General features: G+C 39.0%; 1 protein-coding gene across 4 annotated transcripts in view; it reads right to left on the bottom strand.

Moving 5' to 3' along the window:
• WDR7 (WD repeat domain 7) overlaps window positions 1-14,702 on the bottom strand; it is a 133,902-nt gene that overhangs the window by 78,884 nt on the left and 40,316 nt on the right. For all 4 annotated transcript variants that reach the window (XM_010583046.1, XM_010583047.1, XM_010583048.1 and 1 more), the window contains exon 18: window positions 13,115-13,228. In XM_010583046.1, coding sequence (XP_010581348.1) covers window positions 13,115-13,228 — 114 coding nt within the window. The remainder of the gene's footprint in view (window positions 1-13,114; window positions 13,229-14,702) is intronic.

Below are 14,702 nucleotides of genomic sequence, written 5' to 3'. Positions count from 1 at the left end.
ACAAGTGAAAGACTGTATTACTAACATTTGTATTAAAAGTAACTAGTTTGCACATAACTAAACCCAGATAAATGTAAACATAAGATTTTTTTTTTTTTCAACAGCACTTAATAAGCTGTTACTAAAAGACAATTAAATAAATTTATTGTTGAGTTCCAGATCTCTTTAGACACAGGTAAGACTCCAATAAAACCAGTACAAATCTGGACTTCACATTCTGAAGTATGATTATTATTTTATTGAAAGGAACATAAGAGTAAAGCTATTTTAAATTATAGTCATTTTGAAACCAAATGGCAACTTTTTTGATGCTTTATGAAGAAGATGTTGTTCCTATTGGAAATCAATAGGAAGGCAGAAGAAATTAGATAGCTATGATTTGCCAAGAAATCAATAAGAAATAGAGCAATATCAGAACCCACGTTCTTTAACTTTTACATATTAAAATTTGACTTGCATGTGAACAGAAATTTAAGAACTTACAGGAGAAAATTCGTGAGGTGCCATTATATTTTTGTGATGTATCCATCATATCATGTCTGACAATTTAAGGTATTTTGCTTTTAAGACCTTTCTGATTTTGACAGACTAAAATACATTCCCACTGCTTAAAGACATTATTTAATTTGAAATGATTTAATACATCCTTAAGAACATTCTGTAACACAAAAAATCACTGTCAAATATTTATTTGCAGGCACCTCCTATGATGCTTTGCCTCAGCCATCACTGGGAGGGGCAGGGGGAACCTACAGCTGCAAAGGCACCAAACCTGCACTTAGTAAATCGTGGCGCAAGAACAACGGGTAGTGCTGAGCAGCACCCCACAACAAAGCAAGTTTTTCTATACAGCAATATTCGGGGGAAAAGGAAAGCTTTTAGCAGCATAACAGAGAGAATTTAGACTAAGATGGGGGTAACTTTCATCAGGAATTTTTTGCCCCAACTTACCCTCCCTGTCCCCGTCCCCCCCCCAACCCCAACAAAAAAAAAACCCCAAACCCCTGCGTTGGGAGGTACTTTTCAGCACTGTTCCAGAGCCTTCCCATACAGCCTTTGCACTCCAGGTACGTCCTGGTATGACAGTATAGGTACACAAACACATTTCAGTTCCTGCCCCATGCCTACAGATGGAAAGGAATTCCATTGATACTGTGAAACACATTTTATTTGTTACTTGTTTAGCAAAATAGAGAGTCTTTAGACCAACATTCTTTAACACTTAAACAAGCTTTACTTAAACTATAGTAGACTCTACTTTTCCACGGGATCATTTTAATCAAACAGCAAAAGCAACAAGAGGCAATTCTCATTTTCTGATTCGCTTTCAACCGATACAGCTAGAAACTGGAAAAACGGCATCTCTTCAAGAGGCAGGTGCAGGTTTGCGCGGGAGCAAGGAGCGGCAGCAGGGAGGGAGGAAGCCCTGGGGCAGTACCAGAACCGCACTGGCCCTGCAGAAGCTGAAGACCCTCCGCCGCGACCGGGGAGCCCCGGGGCTGGGGAACCCCAGGGCCGGGGAACCCCAGGGCCGAGCCAGTGCGATGCACGACCCTGCGAAGCAGTTCCCACCCTGGTACAGGCAGAGAGGGACCCGGCGCTGCCTTTCAGCACGTGCGATTTACACACGGCTTTATCGAGGGCTCCAGTGCTGAATACAGAACACACTCTATTTGGCTTTCAGTCAATTAAGCTTTAAGCTGTCAGCAAACAAGACTTTTAAGTTAATTTTGAATCACCACAAATCAAGTTGAAGGTTGTGAAAGGGCACGCTCACATGCCGGCATGAAAAAAGGCAGTTTAATTGCCTCTGAATAGCTATTATATGCTGCAATTGGCCTATTGAATCTTAGATGATCTATTTATTTATCAAAGTGCAAAGACTGGTAAAAGAATGAAGTGTATGAACTTTAATCATCCTCTCTCTTGCGTAAGTAGGTAAAATTAAAGTTTTTGCATATAAGTAGTACTCTCGAAATTATATCTTTTAACACAGGTCAATATGTTTACATTATATTTTACTTTTGAATAGTTACAGCTGTCCAAACTACAGCTGAAATGTGAAAATAAGCAATTTCCAATACAACAAGGCATTGCTATTTTTTTTTTAATCTTCCATCAGGTTTTTCATATACTATGTAGATAACTGATGTTTTGAACCTGCTAGCTTGAAAACCTGAGTATCCAGAAGGTGTAGAAAAATGCTGTAAAATGCTATAAAACCAGCTGCTATTAAAGTGTGTTACAAAAAACTGCTACAAATTTCATACTAGACCTCTGTCTTCATGAAAAATAGTTTTGTTGAGAATAAAATGACATTGGACAGAACCCACAGGAATGGGTCTTCAGAACTTAGAAGTTTTTTCATTGATCTACCTAGAAAAACTGCAACACAAACTACAGAAATGCCATTTTTAAAATGTATCAGCAGAACTAATTAATTTTAAGAATAACATTCTCTAACTTTGCTGTGACTAACCCTATGCTTACAATACACAGTTAACCATGAAAAGGCTCCAGCTGGTTTCTTAAGACAAGGCATACATATATACACACACACCCCCACGCAACAGTAAACTCTAGAATTATCACAAGTGAATGGACAAAATTTCTCTTTTTGTAACTAACTACAAGAAGATGCGTTCAAATGTTAATAGTCCAACCAGCTGCAAGTCTTCACTTGTTAAATGATGCAAGATGCTGACTAGGTATTCTCCTTCCCTTCAAATCCTACTCACAGAACAAGACAGCCTGGGGGAATTCACATCATGTGTTTTAGGTAACCGAAGGACAACCCAGGACCCCAATTGCCTTGAGTTACTGGAAAGAGGTAGGGAAGGAAATTCAGAATGCCAAAATCAGGAGCCTCAAGGTACAGATTGGTACCCACTGTTCATTGCTCCAAATGTCAGCCTGGTCCCTTGTACAGCTTTTGTTTTTCATTGCTCCTTTCACCCTGGGGGAAGATTCACAAACTGAAATTGTGATAATGGCTCCCTTACCCACTTAACATTGGCCTCAGTCAAAACACTCCATGTTTTATGTTCTTCCTAGCATCAGGTCCTGCAAAACTTGCGTGAAGAAGCATGGTTTGCATATAAAAACTGATGAATTATGCGTAGCTAAAAAAAACTTCAAAGAATCATTGAGAAGTAGTGAAAAAGATCTGCCAATGATGGAAAAAAGTAACCCAAACTACATGTGTGAAAAGTTTGCTCTTCCAGCACTAGAAGAGACCAGGTGTAAGGAAAAGATGAGGTTACAGCTAAATTTCTCGTTTCACACCTGCATTTAATCAAGCTGTCCCATGGCATGAGGAAAGTCCAGATGGAGCTCTGGAAGAAGAGGCCACTACTCCGGTGACTGCTGAGGCTCTGCGGGGCTGGAGAAGGGGAGAGGAGAGGCTGGCCGCAGGCTGCGGCACAGAGAGCATGGGAAGCGAAGCCCAGCACAGTCCTGCAGGCACGGGCCAATCTGCCAGTCTCATGGTGTTACGGCTACCTCCTGCTTGCTCTGAGCAGCGCAGCTCATTACACGGCATGAAGAGAGACGGGTCAGGAGGATTTTCTGGAGAGAGAAGCAGAGCTTCCACAGAGCACTTTGATTCATGCAAGAAAGATGAATGTTTAGGGCAAATGAGATGCAACAGCTACTCACTACATCCAGGTGACCACACAAGACTTTCCTTGGGCAGGAAGGTGAAGGATGGGGGTTTTACGGCACATATTTATGATCTCATCCTGGCATACCATGCAGACTGGTACAGACCACAGTCCTGCTATCACAAACAATTACCTGGTCAACAATTTCTGCTCAGCCGGTTATTGTGCTACTGGATACCTGTAGCTAGTTCTGGGATGTCAACACAGAGAAATATTTTCTTCTTTTTTTTTCCGTCAAACATAGACTTAGTGCTGAGACAACACCTGATATTTTTGAGAAGGAAAATAGGTCAGAGGAGGTGATAGGGCATTAAAGTCACAAGAGCAGTACACAGAGCAAGTGTGCTTTAAACTGATGAAGTGGGGACCTCTGAAAGGATTACCCCAAGAAATGTAGTCTACATATTGTCAGGGGTACAGAAAGTGTTCAGATGACATATGAAGGCATATGAACCCACGGATGAGGAGACCACTGGATCCATGCAGACCTTATCTCTTCCTCCACAAATCAAAGCAGACCCTAATGCACCAGCAGTTTAACTCTGAGTTATAGAGATGTCCTGTACCCACACAAGTAAACTCTGCCCATGTTTGGTTCTTTTAATAAGCAATATATAATTATAAATGAAATTGTGGCTTGACATTTTAAACCTTATTTAACTTCTATGTAAATTATCACAAGCGAGTCCAAAAACATAAATTAAAAAAACGCAGAGGTTTCAGGTCTTTGCTTTACGACACTACTTCATTGCCTCGGGAATTCGTATAACCTCAGGGCAATAGCATTTAGATATCTACGTAACAAACACAGCCATTTCAGAATTGTTATTATTGCTGTTGATGCAGTAAATTCATATTCTGTAATGAACTTACTGGATTACAGATGGAAAACAGCTCATCTGTTGCATAAAACAGTAGACAGTGATCTCAAACTACGGATGTCCAGTAAAGTTAAACAAAAAAAACCCTTCCCGATTTCAGAAGTTGCTTCAAGACTAAAGGAAACCTTGAAGTTGTATGTTATATTTAACAATATATTGGTCATCAAGTAAATGATTCATGTAATAATAACCAGCACAAGCTTCTGGGAAAGTAATCTCCACATGAAATTCCTAGACTCCAGTAGTTCTTATGGCAACACTCTTAAGAACTGTCTTCCATGTGGAAATAGTTAATTTACACAAGAAAATACTGCTAAAAGCCATGGATACTATGTACATTAGCAGCAGAACAGCTTCTTAAAGCATTTGGTCCATGATTAAAGCTAACATCCCAAGACACTTACACCTTGCCAGCACTGTTATATTTAGCATGTGCAATCAAGCTTAAACTTACTGAGGTGGATTAAGGGAAATCTGAGAGATGTTTGTCACCACACACCTTTCTGAAATGCTGGACGTTAGAAGGAGCTGTACCAATGCTGTCACAGGTCCCAAAGCCAGCACGAGGGTAGTGTTACCTGCATTAGCTGTGTTTTACCAAAGGCCTCAAAGCTGCTGCACTTCTTGCTAGGGCTGTGGCACGTGCTGCAAGGGACTTCCCTGCCTGCTACCATGCAGGGAGTAAAACTCCCGTCGAACATGAAAACACAAAGGCTTGCTGTGCCTCTGAAGGAATTCTTCAAATCTAAGACAAACATGACAACATAGGCTTTTTTTTTTTTGCAAAACAACAGCTGTAAAGAAGCTGGCTAAGAACTGTAGCGAAGCTGGCGGCCTTATTATGTCCCAAATGCATTGCCCAGAAATGACAGAAAACAGAAACTGCTTATACGCTCATGTGCCTCAACCATCGAAGAAAACATCGTATAGAAATTTAAGCATATTCCTGCCACACACTTTAATGCCATTACACTATTATTAGAATGAAAAAAGAAAACCCAGGAAGTATGAGACTTACGAAGCTTTTGGTTGCAATGCTAACCAAAAAGGAGGCATAACAGAATAAAAAGAACACAAAAAATGAGGACTTGCAAGAACACTAGAAAAACTGTGCTTCAATACATCGCTTTTATAACCTGTGCCTCTTTAAAACTCCACTTCTACACCTGAAGAAATTACTTTAAATAATTTTTACTGTAACTATCTTTCAAAAGTCTTTGAGTTAAGGAAAACATAACACTGAAGCATCTCTGCCTAATGTCACTGAGAGAAGAATACAATTAAGGTATAAATGTTTTTCTAAGACAAAGAGAACTAACTTTTCCCAAGTTAATACGGTTTTTCAGAGTAACTGCAGCACAAAAGGAGACTGTGCAGCGCTGGAAGAAGACATCTGCCACCAAAACAACAAAAGAATTTCAGACAAGAGTCCCAGATCAATTTTCACAAAGTACTGATGTATAAAGCACACATTGATGCCAACTTCCCACTTTCACACACAAAATAAGACTGTGTAAGGACTGACACTACTTAGACACATTATGCGAAGTTTAGTATTAAGCCATATATCACCAAGTAATTATAGATACCAGAAAGTTTGCAAAACTAAATGAAAAAGTTATGTTTTCAAATACAAAAGCAAGCATTTGTAGATGAATGCATGTTAAAGACCGCTTCTTGTGCTACACTAAAAAAAATCAATATTTAATACCATCTTTATTCAAAACCGCACCGTCTGCAAATATGGCTTCCATGCAATATACTGATTCCACTGAAATATGTGATAGATGAAGTAAATACTTTAAAATTTGAAAAGTTACCTGCTCCTGTGATTAAGTTCTGGCCCGTAAATTAGTACGACACGGTGTAAATACATAGGTATAGAGAGAACGCTAAACTGAATTAACACACCGAAACATCCACCTGTAGACATGGCAGCTCTGCCAGGTTTTTACGCCCAGCGGATTCGCTGCCCTCGTGGGAGGCACGAAGAGAGGCCGGGCTGTCCCCAGCAGCTTTCACTGCTAGTCCGTCACTACGCAAACCCCGCAGCAGACGGGTAACTGCAATCGGAGCTCTGCACACCCTTTCCGAAGCAGCTCCCCGAGATGACACCTTCCAGCTGGCAGACAAGCAGCTGCTGAACAACGTGAAGCTGGCACACGTGGCCAGGTGCCCAGGTTTTTCTGTTTTCAGCTCCGTGGCTCACAAGCTGAAGAAAAACCGATGTTGCCTCCCACAGAGGACAAAGATATTTAACAATGCTGCAATCCAAGTTGGAGCTTAAAACCTATGTATATCGCCTTTGTTAAGTAAATGATGTTGAAATTTTTATTGAAGTTTTTGAAGTGTCAGTTATTTCTAAACCAACATAAACGTTACAACTCAAGGCGCGCTGGCAGCCCAGTTCGTATCGGGCTCTGTGGCAGCCCTTGCCCAGCTCCTGCTGCAGCTGCCAGGCGCTGCTGAGGACGGACCCTGCAGCGCTCAGCGCTGCCCACAGCTCCCAACTCTGCAAATGCTCTGCTCTATGCTTCTCCGTTAATTAGAAAACACCCCACCAGTACCCAAACAAACCAGTTTTCTTGAATTAGTACTTCCTTAATGAATACATGTAGCACTCTCCCAACGCTGACAGATGCCATTCAGACAGATGTCAAGCCCATAACGCCCTCACAGAGAGCGGAGCTCTTAATGGCGTTTACTGGGCGACATCTGCTTGACTGGCAGATGCCCGTATCTTTTCCAATAAATGCAGCTTTGTTGAAAAAACCCCATGTTTTTACATGAATTATGTTCCCTTAAAAAAAAAAAAAAGGAACAGAATTTTACCCATACTTTCATGCTTCCTTGTAGACAGCTTATTACAAATTCTAGGAACCTAGATTCTCAATTAACTTGGTCTACAATTACCTATTTGGCACATTTCTCAAGGTGCTTCAGAATTCCTGTTAATACACAGGAAAACTCCATTAAAAATTAACTTTTACATGTTAAATAACCTGTGTCTGTGAACTCATATTCCGTTTTCAACTGTAACAGAACAGACAATGTGACAGAGATGAGTCACTGTGTATTTTCTCTATTTTCTTAATTAGCATCTGAAAGGGATGAAGTTTGCTTTAGATGATAAACCCCTCACTTTTCTGGTGTTTTACACAATAGTCAGTGCATGATATGGTAGATGGTTTTCCAATGAGTGATTAAATACAAATTAAAAGCTTCTTTGATCTCTCTATGGTGGGCTTCAGAGATACAAAAATGTATGTGACAGGATTTGTGGAAGGTACTCAGGTTCAGGATAACCTACTTAAAAGAAACCCAGCAGGAACTTTGTCCAGAGGTTGACTCTTTTGGCACCCTCATTGTGCTGAACAGTGGGCCACTGGCTTGTTTGCTGGGGATGGCAGATGGTTTCATTTGTTGTGTACCTCCACTCCACCCCAAATTTTCAGTGGAAGTCTGGCTGGTAACGGGAGGGACGCAATGGGCAATGGCACCTGTCGCTCCCACTTCATTGAAGTCCAGCTCCAGCAGTAAGAAAGAGAATGAAGAGAAACCACCAAAGTAGTCCAGAAGCTCAGTATATTATTAAAAAATAAAGAAAAAAGCATAGTACATGACTTAACAGATGACTGTCTACAACTTTCAGTTTGCAATTTGTTGAAATATTTTCTTCTGTTACAGGGTAAGCCTTTGAGTAAAAAATTGTAATAGCACACAGAGAATAATAATACATCACCTAGGAACTAATTCAAAACTACTTCAAATAGTCATATGGTACCAAAATCGGAAAGCCTAGACAGTGCAGGTAAAATAAGAAGTGCTCAAAATATGAGAAAATGCTGGAAGTGAAAAATGTTTGCAGATGCCTTCCATGTACTGCTGCACTTCAACAGCAGCGACGGTGTGTAAGATACAAGATGAATCAGAAGAAACACAATCCCTGCCCTTACGCTGTTGAATCTTTAACACAGACAAATACTGTCACTGATTAAAGAGCTATTTTGAAGTTTAGAATATGGGTTAATCTAGCAATATTTCTTGCTTCTGACTTTACCAGTTAAAGGATAATTATTGCTGAAAAAATACTAGTCATTATGCACAAAAATAGATTTGTGAATATTGAAAGAAGAGACTTAAAAGAGTAAATTTTCAAGTTGACAGACATTTATCAGTAGCATTGCCAGATTTTATTTTCCATATAAACTTTTGTATGTGCACTACTATAACTGCTGGAAGTCTCTTGTATCAGAAATAATCATGTCTGTACAATGCAGAAGTCATACGTTAGCATGTGCTTGACTAAGACTCATTTTGGTTACACGGCTAAACAAGGAGTATTTTTAAAGCACCTATTTACTGCCTTAACCTGCTACAAGACGTTTTCAAACAGGCCTTTCTTTCTCTGTGCGAGGGATCACCAAGGGACAAGGAGAAGGCTGACCATTATTTCTTCCCATTCTGTGCACTAACATGTCACAGCAGCATGCAGAAGGGAATGGACTGGATCAAATAGTAAGCCTTATCTCTGTAGCTAAAGCAGTCCACGTACCCTATGGCCAAGCTTTTTGGAATCACAGATCCTAAGGAATAAATTGCATTTCAATTCAATTCCCCACTATCCTGATGGAGCTATTGACTATGCTATATCACAGTGTTTCCCAAAATGATAAACGTTTATGTTGGCTCAAGTAGAATTTAATGAAAACTTATCAGTTACTGGTTTTATTTATGGAAATACCAAAAAGAATAATTGGTCCAATAACAGTGTATTTAACTGTCACCTGTCAGGCCACCTGTTGGAGTGTTATCATTTTACAAGCAAGTCAGCTTAAGCGAGTTGTTGGTGCTAGGTTTCTGCTCCTCAGAGCAGTGTTACCCCCTAGGAGCAGGCATAAGAGGGGGCACAGCAGTCTGTGCCTTGGATTTCCCACCGACATTTTATTTTCACATAGCTTTTAAAACAAAGCATAGGAAAACCATAAACTGTTTACTGTTTAATAGCAAACAACAGATTTTCTAAATCAAATCAATCAGGGGACACAAAATCTGTTCCCTGAGGTTGGAATGACATTCCAAGGACATGTAACCCCCCCTTCCAGGGAGCCCTGCGACTTAGGTAAAACTTCTCCAAATTTCTCAGAATTAGAACAAAACTTCTAGCAGAACTCTTTGGGCTTGCACACATGAACGTGGCACCATTGCTTCATAGCAAAAGGAAGGTCCAGATTAATTCCAACATACACCTTCTCTTCCACCAAAGCACTGCAGCAACACTTCGGCTGAGCTTGCTGACGAGTGAAGCACAGTTCCATGAAGTGGTCCAGGCACAGATTTAAACACAGAGGTATATTTTTGAAAGCCTTTTATCTACAAAACCGAGGCAGTCTATATTTCTACAGTCTTTGCAGCTGAGGTGGCTGTACATGCCATTCAGTGTTCATGGAAGGGGGAAAAATGTTTAAAAAAATCGGTCTTTAATTAGAACCAGGAACAGGTTTGTGCTTTGCAAGCGTCATTATCAATACTAACGTGACTAAGGTTATCATTACAAAACGTGATTGCCATGGAAAAATTCCACATTGTGCAATGCTGAAGAGCCTGGGGGTATTATCTAGGTCAGTAGAACAGAGATTGGAACAAGCTCTCCATGGCAAGAGTCATCTTTCATTGTAGCAGCACCATCAGCACTAAGGTCTTAACCAAAACCTGGCATTCCTATTACAACCACAAGCGGTACCGAACGTCACCGATAGGACATTCGTGAAACTCTGGAAACATCTACAGTTACCTTGGGAATTAATTAGAACTAAATTAATTCTAAACTTGCTAGTAGTTTCTGTTGATTAGGTATAAGAACTCTCCATACAATATTCAGAATATAGATCATATTATGCCCCAGTATGTTACTTATTTCCATTACTAAGGTAACGTTCCACAGCTCAGAGGCAAACACTTTGCAACCACAAGTTACTTCCTTTAAGTTCTTATTTTCCAAAACAGCTCCACACAGTAAATTCAGTGGATTTCTAAAGACAGCCTATTTATGCTATGATATAATTTTCTCTGCAAGTAAATAAATCTCTCAGAGGTAGTGATGCACTACAATGATCCCTTTTTCACAGCACCAGTGACATTTGCCCTTTATCCCTGTTACATGCTCAGCCACGTCCTTGTTTTACTACCACTATAGATGCTGCTGCACCTGTGCTAAAACATAATGACAAATATCTGTATTTCCAAATATGTAACAATACTATGTTGTCGTGTTTTTTTTTTTTCTTGAAGTATTTTGCTATTCCTTTATTTACTGGAAAAATGTATTTGCATTTCTAAATTAAAACTTAGATGCTACCTTGGAGCCTAAGATTACATGGAAAATATAAATAGATTACAAATTACTAAATTTAAAAAAAAATTTTGAAAAGCCAATTTACCATCATGATGAATTGCAAAATTTCAACCACCGAAGCCAGTAGATTTTATGCTGAACTAGGAAAAAATGCTGTTGTCCACATGTGAATTATTTAAGCAAAATATTTGCTCTACTTTTAGTTACCCAGAAAAGCCTTTCAGGCATTAAGCACAGAAATACATACCACTACTACATTGGAAGACTATTCATGTGTGTATTCTCAGTGCATTTGAAGATAAACCCCATTTTCTAAATAACTCCTGCATGTGTGTTTTTAAATGCTTAAGAGGCACCGTAGAGTATTACTGAAGTATTTTCCAGAAACAGGCTTCAGTGCTTTTCAGCCAGCTAAGCTAAAATGCTTTAATCTCTAAAAGGACTGATGTGAAAGTGATCCTTTTAAAAAATTATTTGGATAAATGAAAGCATTTGGTGAATCTCAATTTGAACTGAAAAAAATCCTGTTGACCACTGCACACCAGCATTACTTTGTGCAGTCAAATCAATAAATATTAGCCTTAATAGGACCACTATAGAAAGAAACTGCATATTTTTAAGATAAGGTTAAGTTTAAATTGTCTCAAAATTCTTTTTTTTCCCCTATTCTACCAACACAAAACTAACTGTATTCAATTGTAGACGGAAATGTCATCTTTACTCAGGATACTTTTTTAAAATTCAACTCCTTTTAATAACAGAAACACTTACTCTGTAAATAAAATTGTTACTACCATCAGACTCTAACAACATAGCAGATAGGTTTCTGAAAAAAAAATCAAAACTCAGTCTAGCACATAGCAAAAAACCGCACATAATTTGGAACTTACTCCATTAAAGCATCCCACCTTCAATCTTTCCTGTGAAAAGAACATGTGACATCGAAGGGGCAGAATGCTATCCCAGATACAACACACACTTGTTTATAATACTGCTATTACTAAAGCTTCAGAAAAGGAACCAGAAGGTCTCTAACAGACATGGAGCCAAAGAGAAGGTATATGTTCCTGAAGGAAACACTGATCTGATGTACATGCCGTGGAAATCTGTTTCCAGGTATGCAAAGCCCATTCATTAATTTATTTTTATTTTTTTCTGAGGGTCCATCCTCTATTCTTTGTTGTTTCTTGACAAGTCCTGCATCGTCCCCTAGCTGCTAAAGGCATTTCCAGCATCTACCTCCCTCTTGGCTATTTCCAGTTAGCCTTTTACCCTCAACCTGTGTTAATGCTCCCTCTCCAGACAGGCTCCTCTTCCACCAGCAGTAATCCTGTCTCAGGCACCTTCAACCAGAGACTTGACCCAAAACTAGATCTGTCATACTAACCGTCTTCAGGTCAATAGGAATAACTAGTTTTCTTTTAGACTTTCACAAAAATCTATACAAAGCTCAGCCAAAGGGGGAAAAAAAAAAAAAGCTTTCATGCTCTATAATCTGCAGTATGCTATGCTAAAATACATACTGTAATCATTCAAATTCCAAGGATATTGCTATTGAGCATATAGATATTTTCCTTGTGACACTGCATAAATAACCATGAAAAGAATCAAAAGATAATTGCCATAATTAAATGCATACTTTTGTATGGTCTGTCATTTCAGAATATGCCTTGACGGACCAGAACTCTTGACTTTACCTGCCAGTCCACAATGAACTACAGCAACAGTAAAAAGCTGTGAGTATTGTAGAAATGAAATACACTTGACTTCTACGTGCAACAAACTAGCAGCACTTACTTGTAGAAAACAAACAAGCAAGGAAAACAACTCAATTCAATCACGCAGACTGAGGGTAGCACCATTACATCAGATCTGTCACCAAGGTAGATAATTTAAGGGCTAACTATAAAGAATCACATAAAGCCTTTATTCTTCAAGAACCACAAGCTAAACATGTTGGCTGCAGGCAGACTTAAAAGCTCAAAACACATACATTAAAAAATATATTATGATTCAGAAGTAACACAATAATATTGTAGTAGTTACAGTTAAGCAGGTATTTAGTTTTTGTCTACAGCTCTTTTCTACTTCTTCATAAGCAGCCTTAGTATTTTGTTTTCTCATGAAAAATATGCTATTTGGCAGAAAGTGTTCCACCTCCTCTGCACAGTACCTAGTATGTAAAAAAATAACATATTCATTATATTAATGCTCACCTGCTGTGATGTCATCATCAACCAGATCATGCTCCTCTTCCTGAACTTTTGCTTCTGTTCCCAATGAATCTGGGCTTGCACTACCAGTTTGAATGGCTTCCGTGGTTACTCCAGCTGAAATAAACAACCAAAAACACCCACAAAGTCAGTGATTTTGGTACATAAGATCCTTAGATCAGGAAAAAAAAAAGTAATTATCTTTTGATATTCTGAATCATGCAATGTGACTCTATGAAACATAGATAAAATAAAGAGCAACTATTTTCTGGTTTCCCTTCATACTGTATGCAGACTTTTCACAAACCTCTCCTTTAAAAATCTTTTCCACACTGTAAACATCTCTTCTATATTTTCTTCTATTTCTGCCATCTTCTAGCATCATTAAAAATATTAGATATACATATTACACGCTAACAACTTATTTAGCCACAAAATACAGAGTTCCAGCAGAACTTCTTTTACATCTCCTCTCAATACTTCATCTGTCTTCCAAAAAAAGTGCCATTTTTCCAGGCGAGCTTCGTAGTGTATTAATTCAGCTGACTCATTCCATGTCATTTCGGTTGGGATGCATCTGTTAGTTGCTATTAGAAACTACACAGTGAACACCAAATCATGCCACATAACACCACGCAATTAAAGTTATAATTCACCTGTTTATACTCTGCCCAGTTACAAACTTTAATTATTCCCTATATAAGCCTTACCACAATTCAATCAAGGCATTATCAAAAGAAGTGTTTTGTTAAGGGTAAAAAAAGTAGTCTCACAAATAGGCTTCCCAAAGAGCTTTAGGAAAGCTAAAAAGCAGACCGAGGGGGGAGGGGAAAAAAAAAAAAAAAGCCCTCATAACATTTCTTTCCTCCCAATACATCCTCTGTGTCAGCTTATACTGTCAAAAATCTTATTATATGAAGCAATTGCTGCTTTACTGATTGCAGCATTACATTTGCAATCCACAGGGGCATTAAGTCCCCGTTAAAAAAAGGGCCATGGCCCTTTGTCAGCACCAACCAAATTTCAACAAGAAATTAAGTCTCTGCAAACAACCCTGCCTTGTGGAAGGCCAACAGCTCTTGCTGACCGACACAAGCACCAGCAATGGCTTGGCACTGGGCAGTGGCGAACTGCCCACTCTACCTGCTGCTGCTCCTCTTCTGCTTTTAGATCATCTTATGAAATCATTAATGTGCATTACTTCAGTTCTCGGTAGTTTTCATGCAATAATTTGCTAGTCTTCTCCAAACATATGAATACGATTGATAAATGGAAAGATGACGGCATCAAAGTAAATCACAAGGGGGGAAATCTCTGTCAGCTGTCTACAACAACATTTGTGAATCCACACCTGAAAGCCATTTAACTCTGGGTCATCTTGAAATCAGTTCAGAAACATTAACATTCTCATGGGTATTCAGATTTTACTTTTTAAGTACTGTTTTTAAATACTAAGTATTCACAGCAAAGTACTTATACCTTGTGATAACACAGTTATTTTGTCTGACAGCAATTTCTTACTTATTCTGACATAACCTCTTTATAAAGAAACTAGTACCTTTTAAGAACTTTCTGAACGCCCTTCCCATTG

The sequence above is a fragment of the Haliaeetus leucocephalus genome, unplaced genomic scaffold, assembly GCF_000737465.1.
Source record: "Haliaeetus leucocephalus isolate CR32 unplaced genomic scaffold, Haliaeetus_leucocephalus-4.0 Scaffold866, whole genome shotgun sequence".
Lineage (NCBI taxonomy): Eukaryota > Metazoa > Chordata > Aves > Accipitriformes > Accipitridae > Haliaeetus > Haliaeetus leucocephalus.
Note: the sequence above shows the minus strand (reverse complement) of the source record. Positions and strands in the feature narration are given on the sequence as shown.